We start from the raw sequence: 9187 nt of genomic DNA, 5'->3' as shown, positions 1-9187 counted from the left end.
AGATTTTTGTTAAAAGACCAGATATGAAGGTTGTATTGCTAGTGTTCTAAATTCCTTAATAAAGGTTGTCATTTTAGGTGAGGTACATTATTGGATTAATATTCAATTTGTAGTATCTACAGCAAAAATGGGCCTCGCTCACTATATTACCATAATTGGGTTCCAGGGCACTGACAAACTTGGTCTTCTTTGGAGGAGTTAAGAACTAGAGAATACTAGAATATTGGAGGGTATCCTTGAAAATAGTGAGGTGTAAGAGCTATAAAACATGTTCTAACCTGTAGTCTACGGCTCACTACAGAATTGCAGCTGTAGCTGAAAAGTCCTTTGGCCATTTTTTCCAAGAGAACAAACCAAATCTTTATTTTATGCTCCTGTAGTCAGTTCACTATCATTCTAATAACCTGTTTTGAAGGTCCAGCTCACTGTCTTCCAGAGATAGATTTTTTGATAACCAGTATTGTTTTATTCATGACTCTTTTTTCTCCATTTATTCAGTAAATAAATTTACGAAGGTGACCATTTCTTGAAAAGCCAAGAATCAAACTATAGCTTCCAGAAAACATTTTTCCATCATCACCTTGACTCTTCTACTTCAAAATCCCATTTCAAGGTTGGGTCTTGCAAACTTAATCCTTCAATAAGAACAATAATGATTGCTGATACTTATTATATGCAGGGCTCTGTTCTAAGCTCATTACATACATTTACTCCTCAGAATAATCCTAAGACATAGGTGTTTTGGCGTCCTCACTTTACAGGTGAGGAAACTGAGGCACCGAGTCAAATAACCCAAACTTTCCCAGCTAGAGAGTGGTGGAACTGACCATTGATGCTAGGCTGTCTGATTCCAGACTCGGCAACAGTCCTCTAGCACGGAGTTGGTATGGCCAAGACCAGACCCACTGCATGCGATGATGTGAATCTCTAACAAAATGAAATGCAGAACTTTAGTAGGGAGTACAGGTTACACCACGGATACATTTATTCATCTAAGGACAGCATGCAAGCTTGTAAATTTAAACAATTTTATTGCCAACTATCTCTGCAGTTGGCTAGCTCTTATTGATAAGAAAAATTCCAGAGTAAAGTAATTCACCAGCACCATCATTGAGTTGCAAATCTACGCTTTGTCATGGAGCAAAAATATACTTCAGATTGACTCAAGAAAATAAGTGTTCACAGAAGAAGTACCCAGAGCCGTTTATCATGCATTCCAGTGCTTCACGCCTCCTTTGCAATTGTCTAACTCCTGACCCAGTTTCTTTCATAGTCTGAAAGTAGGGAATCACTCAAGCGAGATATCCCCTCAGAGCATTGTTGAAAATATGTTAAATGCAAAGATATCCCAAATCCCTCTTCTAAATGTTAAAAGTATATTAGCACATAGAAAAGCATCTGCAGATATATTCTATTATGTTCTAATGAGTTTTTGTGTCCCCCTTTTTGATAATGTCTTCAATTTCTTCTGAGACCTTTCCTTTGTAGTCATTTGGTTCTATTGCATTTAACTTCTTTTGATACTCCAGTGGCAAACCACTCTCTTTTGCACCGATGCAGATGACCTAGAAATAGTTAAAATAAACCAAAAGACCCCTTTTAGTTAGGAACATAATTTAACTGAGAATACGGCAGCTTTACCTGCAGTATCAAAGTATGCAATATTAGCTTTCAGATTACGATAACTCTAGAACAAACTATTATAGAACAAAATGGAGATAGTCAGTCTTATTTCATTGAGTATGAATATGCAGGAAGTTTTCAAAGTCCCATGATACAACCTCATGGAATATCAATTTTACTCAATAATGTGATTTAAAGTATTTTTATATTAAGACAAAAACTTACTGTACAGACTTTGCATGACCTTTTAAGGAAAAAATACCATTCTTCAAAAAAATCTAAAGTTTACGGGGAGTTTAAATTGAAACCCAGCATCTACTCCACCTGACTTAGACATGAGGAAATAAAGGGTAACTGTTTAGTGGAGGCTCCTGGTCCATACCAGGCTAATTCGTCTAGGTTCCATGCTACAAAATTCCAGATTAGTCCCAGGAACTGGGTCACTCCCTCCAGTGCCATGTCCTTATTGGGCTTGCCAATAATACCTAAGTCTGGATTTCTGAAAAGGGATATTAGGGTCTCTATCCCACATTCTTTTCCTGTGCTTCAGGGGAATGATTTCTCTGATTTTGAAAGGCAGCGTGAGCTTTTTTTCCCTCCATCTGGAGATAGAAAACACTTCAGCAGTATGAAACATATATTTTTTTCCCCATTAAAATGAATCTTGGTGTTCATGTTTTGGAGGAATAAAAAATGACTGCAAAAGCATGTGTATAGAATAAGTTTACTAAAAATATACCATGCATACTATTGCCTACTTTAAGAAGGAAAATATATATCTAGAATTATGACTCATGTATATTTCTAAAAGCTTTTTCTTCATAAACAAAGTTTTAGAAACAGTTCTATCATTACAAATAAATCTAAACATTTTTGAATTTGCACTTCAAGTAAATAACTATCACTTTTGTATTAAATTTTTTTGATTAAAATGAATTTGTTCATGTAGAATTGAAAACACCCAAAGCCTTTTAAAAAGCAAGATATTCTTTAGCTCAATGAAAATTTTTGTAAGTAGCTTACCTTTTTATACTGGGGTGAAGGGGGAGCTTGCTCATAATTTTTCATCTGGTAACTTCGACAGGTTATTTCTTTTCCTTCTTGAGTGTAGACATTAATTTCTATTGGGACATATGTTCCATTATTAACCCCTTCTTGCCTGAAACAAGAACAGCCAAATTTTAACCATACTTAACTTACCCAATTTAATTTACTGGATTAAAATTTTAACTATATATGGATGTATTTTCTCCCTATGTATTTTGGGATATAGTAGAACATATTATAATAGTACCACATCAAAAGTAAACGGCGTTTCAATTAGAAAGCCTGAAACTTACTATTACTTGGTACTCGTATACTTCTAACAGATCTCCATATTTATCCTATATAAAAACATGCAGTTATTTTCAATGCAGTTAATGTTTACACTTCTGAAACATTGCTCTCTAGGCTACAAAAAACAGACTATGTGTTCTGACAGTAAGAGACTATCCACCAGAGAAGAGTCAAGAAGATGGTTCATTCTCTTTCATAAGGGAGGTAAAGTATCAAGCATGTCGGATAATCTGCTCTTCTCAAGTCTTAATCTTTTCTGTCAATTTTCTTTGTATTAAATGCTCTGTCACATAACTTTGGGGAATTCTAGTTCTAGAAAGTATCAAAGCATTCCTAATATGTTGTTAAAGTTTTTACACATTATTATTACTCTTTGACTCATCCAACTGCCACCTTAAAGAATTAGTTTTTAAAAACGGCTGTAATAAAAACTGAACAGTTGCTTTAGATACCAATAAAAATATGTAACAATTACAAAAATATTCATGCCTTTTCACAATATAAAGCTACAAAGATTTTTATAAAAGACAAATGGAATGAAAATAAGGACTTCCATCTTTTATAGATGAGATTACACAGGTCACCCCCAAATCTCAGTCACAAAGAGTGATCATTCTAAGATGTTCATTTTAGGAAAGGCACATTGTACCTTTTATGTTCACTCTAAAGTATAAAGAATATGTCTGTAATATATGGTTTTGAAAAACCAACATACACATATATACATATACATCCTTGCATATGAGCCACTTTCGTAATTGGTCATTATTTAACTTATAATGAGAAGATACCTACTTATCCAGAGAACTTAAATTGCTTTTGTTAATTTTCCATACTACTCCCCATACTTCATTGCCAGGACTTTGATTAACAGTGGCTATGCCTCCATGCCAAGTTTCACTTGTTTTGCCTTGGGAATTGCCAAAATCGAGCTCAAAATCCTACAAAGAAAACCAAAGTGATATGATCAATATCCTCTTGAACTATAATTTCCTTTCTCAAAGTAAAAAAAAAAAAAATTACCTGAACTTTATGCAATTAAAACATAAACTTTGAGATCTTTCTATGTGTAAGATGCTGTGGAAAATACAAAGATAAACAAATAGGGACCCATATCCGAAGGACTATATTTTTTCATATTTTTCTTTAAAAATGAAATAGATACTGAATAGATACACATCTCCTACCATAAACAGATGACTTAAGGGGGGAAGAATCCCATAATCCCGATACCTTAACACAACCATTTTCACTTCTGAAAATTACTTCCCAGTCTACTTACACATAGATTTTAACTTAGAAGCAAACATAGTATATGTGTACATAATTGTTGAGACTGGGTGAAGGCTATATAGGGGTTATAAAATTCTCTCTGAGAGTATCTTACTATCACATGTCACTATGTTTGCACTAGGGGAACTGGCATTTGACGGTGCTTTATATACTTATGAATATGAATATTCACAAATTATACTAATATATCTATAATAATCATAAGAGCAGCTAACATTTACTGGAAAATTACTGGGTTTTATACACTGTGCTGAGCTTTATAGGACCCTCATTTTTATTCTGTCAACAACTTAATTATTCTACGCATTTAACAGCAAGAAAAACTGTGGCTTACAAAAAGATTAAACAACTTGCGTTAAGACCTCATAACTAATAAGGAACGGAGCCAGGTTTCCAGTTTAGCTTCTTCCTTCACAGAGATGAGTAATCAGAGGACAGAGTCCTGGGAAGATTAAAAATCCTTACTTAGTTGTTTGGTCGAGGAAGATTTTTTTCCATCTTTCCAGAGCTCAGTTTCCTTAATGAGATAAAAAAGGTTGGGCTAGATAATAAATCTAAGGTTTATATTTGATCCCTGTCACCTTTATTTTCTTAAAAACCTTGTCAGACATGTTAGGAAAAAGGTTGCTTTGGGTGATCAGTACCTTCAACTGGTATGTTGGATGTCCTAGGACCAAGTATCCCCGGCAGGACACCAGAGGATTTGATAAATTACAGGCACACGAGGGACAGGTTGTTGGTTGCTAAATCCAAAAGACAATTTTCATTCTTCATCTTGTTCCACTTTTCAGCTGCTTCTGATATACTAGTTAACCACCCCCAATCGCCTCAGTTCCCTTTCGCAACTCCTCCTCCACTACCTGGTCGTTATATGTTGGCGTTCCTAAGGGCTTAGTTTAGGCCCTTTTCTCTGTTCATTCAGCAACTTGCTCAAGCCAATCTGGTCCCCTCCAATGGCTTCAAAAATACCATCCAATATTCCAATCATCTTTTAATCCATTCTTCCAATGTGCTTAGCACACATGGGGCATAGCCCACACTGAGGACTTAATAAATGTCCCCTAATATTTTTCAGCTCCCTGGGATGTAAAACAAGCATCTCAAACTCAGTATGTTCAAACTGAGCTTGATTTTCCCTCCCAAACCTGATTCTCCTCTTCTCCTTACAAAATGAATCACTATCACCACCCTGTTGTGGCACCAAAAACCTTAGTCATCTCTATTATCTCCTCCTCCCTTTACAATCAATCACCATGGAGATAACATTGTTACCTCTTAAATATCTCCCCAACCCATCTACCCTCCACTGCTACCATTTAAGGTGCCATTATCTCCCGTATGGACTGCTACAAAAAGCTTTCTAATCGGGGTCCCCACATCCACTGTTGCCCTCCCTTTTCCAGTCCATGTTCCAGAGCAACCAGATGAGATTTCCACAATGCAAATCGGACCTTTCCTTTGCTGAAGTTCTGCAATGGGTATTTTCATTGCTCTCAGGATAAAGCCCCAAGTCTTCTTTGGCCTCTGTGGTCCCGTAACATGTGGCCCTGCCCTACCTCTCCAGTCATGCCACATCCTCCTCACACACTCAACTCCAGCCACACTCGCTGGATGACCCAGCTTCTTCTTTCCTGAGGACTTTTGCACAGGTTGTTCCTTCTGTTGTTTGCTTTTGCTCTCCCCCAATCATTCAGGTCTCAGCTTAAATGTCATTTTCAGGAAGAGCTTCACAGACGATCCAAAGTCTTACATTCCCATAATACCTTGTATGTCTCCTTAAAAAATAAAAAAGGACTTCACTTTTTTAGGTTCACAACAAAACTGAGAGGAAGGTAAAGCGTATCTCCTTTTTAAGACTAACCATCCCCATAACTGAATAATCATATGCGTGGTAACTCTTCCCTGAGTCCCAACTATAAGCATCTCAACGTCTTGCCCACATTTGGGGCATTCCCTACCTGATGAGCCTGGCGGGTACACGGTGCCTCAGCCTGACTCCTATTTTTAAAGCTTTGAACACCAGAAGTTGGTTCTCCCAGCTTTGCTTGCAGTCAGGGCATGGGCCTGTGGCCAAGACTTAGCCAATCAGGACACCCTCTGGGGCATTGAATTAGAGGCTGGTGCCCACGGACAGTAGAAACTGCACGTTGGTGGTGGTGGCCACACCTGGGCTTCAGGAACTGCAGGGGTGTAATGACAGTGGCAGGCAGGGTCCAGAGCAGATAGTATCTGGTGATGTAAGAGGCCGGGTCCATGTTTACCAGGTTCAGCAGTGGTGCAGCCGTGGCCCGGGCCGGTTCTGTCTGTGATACTGGCTGCATTATGGCTGCCACATCTCCCTTTCTGCCTGCTTGTTTTGTCAGCTTTGTAGCCCTCCCTCCTCGTCATCCTGTGAGTTCTCCAACAGCCTTTCAACACATTTTTTCTCCTTAAGTCAGCCACTTTCCGTTGCTTGCAACTAAGAACCCCGGCAATGATAGCAGTGACCATGTTTGTCTCGTTCAACAAGTCAAAAGGTTTTGTACATAATTTACATGTCTGTCCTATAGCCTGGCAGGTCCTCAAAGCAGCCACCTTTACTCAATCATCTGCATCTCCAGGTAAGTGCTGGAAGAATAGGTACTAAATGAATGAATGGACTGTACTACAGAGCAATGATTTTTACCGAAGTGGGTTGTGGTTCATCCAGCCACTTGAACGAACTGAGCACAGCCACAGCCCTTACTACGAGCAAGACACAGTTCTAGCTTTCAGGACCTCTCTGATCGGCAGCGAAAGATAGGGAAGCGAATTTTTAATATCCAGTGACAAGTCCTGTAGCAAAGGTATGTGCAGTACAGAAAGTAATTGATTTCCTGACTTGGGTCAGAGAAGGCTTCTCACAGGTACCAACTGAATGGATTCTGTGAAGATGCCCCTACGTTAGCGGATGAGAGAGAGGCGGTCAGATCTGGGTAGAAGGAGCAGCTTGTGGAAACGTTAGAGGGGGAGTTCACGGCAGCTTGGGGGTGCACCGTTGGTGGGGTGGCATAGCTCAGTAGGGGTCAAGCATAGGAAGGTGAGAGCGAGGTGGGCTTGCCCAGGTGGGCAGCAGCCAGATCGTGAGGATAAGATGGACTCTTATTAGGAAGAGCTGCATTCCTGGCCCCGTGCGACGACTCGGAATCCTGGCCCCCTCGTCTGTGGAGTGGGCACAAGGTCGCAGGGGCCCGGCGGGCAGCACTGACCTGCAGGCGGGCCACGTAGCAGAACGTGGCCGAGGGATTGTGGAGGTGAATCCGCTCGCTCATTAGGTTGCTGCCATAGGCAAAGTACAGAAAAGTCTCCTCCTCCTGGCTCTGCATGATCTCGCAGCCCGAGTTCGCCTTGTCCCACTCACGAGATGCCTGCACGGCTCCTGCCTGCGTCCGCAGCGCGGGTATGAAGAGAGAACGCCGAACGCAGCACGCTGGCCTGTGACTCCAGGACAGTGGCCGTGGTGCCGCTGCCTCCGGAGTTAAGAGAAAGGTGGGAAGTGTGGGCTGGGCGAGTCGGGTGCAAGCGCTCTTCTGATTGGCTGTCGGTCCACCGTGCGAGTGACCCCCCTCTGATAGGTCAAGCCCACCGCCTCCTCGCCCCTGGAATCTTAGATGCTATGACCTGAGGCAACCCGGTGCTGATTCCTCATTGGACACGCTCCACTTTTGTCCCTCCTCCGCGCTCAAGGCTCCCTCTAATTGGCGGATGGGCGGGCGCTACGCGGAGGTTGTTTGGACTCGGCTTGGGGGTCGTGGCACCCAGTGCGTAGGGTTTGTTTTTCCATCGTAGGTTGGTGAGCATGTTAGTCACGGGCTGTGTGTGCGCTTTAGGGACCTCTGGGCACTTCTGAGGCGAAACAGCGGCCCTATCTACGCCCCTCCCCCGACGGTTTCCTCACCCGGCAGCTCGCCACAGTCCTGCCCCCGCCCCCGGGTTTAGGGGAGTCTGTCAAGACAGGTCTGTTCACCCCACACTCTGGTTCCTGCATCCCCAGCTCTGATGGTCTCCCTGGTACTCTTTCTAAGGACTCTTTGCTTCCTGGAGAAGCCCCTCTGAATGTCTGGGCTCCCTTCCCTGTTGGAAGTAGCTGGCTGGGTTCAAATCCCAACGCTGCCGTTTACTGGCCATGTAACCTTGGCCACCTCTCGTTCGTTTTCTCCCTTTTAAAATAGGGTTCATAAGTTATGATCCCCTATCGAAAAGGTTGGGGTAAGTATTAAAAGAGTTGTTTGTTAATGTCATTAGGTACAAAAACTCCAGTGTCAACTAAGATGTGGAAGTATGAAAACAATGAAATAAATCCTATTTTGTTAACTTTGACATGAAAATAATTAATATGAACTCAGTGCCTAGAAACAATGACTATCTTTGGCACCCAGATTTTGATCTCTAAATACCACTCTCTACTAAAAGGTACCAGAGCCCGTTGGAGAAATGGTGGAGGCCAGGTCAAGAGCTGGGAATGAACAATAAGAGTGCATGGAACATCTTTTGACAGAAAGTAAGGAAGTATCCAAGAAAAACGAGGTCATTTCAAAAGGACATGGAAGCCAGCTTGAAGGTATGCCCACTGGCCACAGTTAGAATAATTTGAGCATCAAAAATGACGACTGCAATTGATTGAAAATGTCAAACATATAAAAGTCCTTCCCCCAAAACAGCAAGTCAAATCTAAAAAACAATTTTTAAAAACCTCTTTTGCCATACTACTGGTGGTGACTATTACACCAACTCTTTGCTCTGAAAAGTGGTAATATAATAGACAACCTGCTTTTCTAGTTACAGCTGCATTTCAGGGTAACCAAGTAGCTCCAGTTGATGAGGGCAGGCTGTTCTAGATGAAAAGACCTGAGAGATATAATAACCAATGCACCAGCTTGTCCTTGGTTCTGGTTTAATAAACCAGATACAGAAA

General features: G+C 41.1%; 1 protein-coding gene across 1 annotated transcript; it reads right to left on the bottom strand.

Moving 5' to 3' along the window:
- Nucleotides 1-476: 476 nt before the first annotated feature.
- On the bottom strand, nucleotides 477-8260 carry GGCT (gamma-glutamylcyclotransferase). The gene is made up of 5 exons (XM_033088005.1): nucleotides 8171-8260; nucleotides 7482-7886; nucleotides 3757-3902; nucleotides 2647-2782; nucleotides 477-1565 (listed from the first exon to the last, which is right to left on the bottom strand). The coding sequence occupies exons 1-5, from the start codon at nucleotides 8258-8260 to the stop codon at nucleotides 1422-1424; spliced, it is 921 nt and encodes a 306-aa protein (XP_032943896.1). The 3' UTR covers nucleotides 477-1421.
- Between the last annotated feature and the right edge of the window lie 927 nt (nucleotides 8261-9187).

Source organism: Rhinolophus ferrumequinum, chromosome 20 (assembly GCF_004115265.2).
Source record: "Rhinolophus ferrumequinum isolate MPI-CBG mRhiFer1 chromosome 20, mRhiFer1_v1.p, whole genome shotgun sequence".
Lineage (NCBI taxonomy): Eukaryota > Metazoa > Chordata > Mammalia > Chiroptera > Rhinolophidae > Rhinolophus > Rhinolophus ferrumequinum.
Note: the sequence above shows the minus strand (reverse complement) of the source record. Positions and strands in the feature narration are given on the sequence as shown.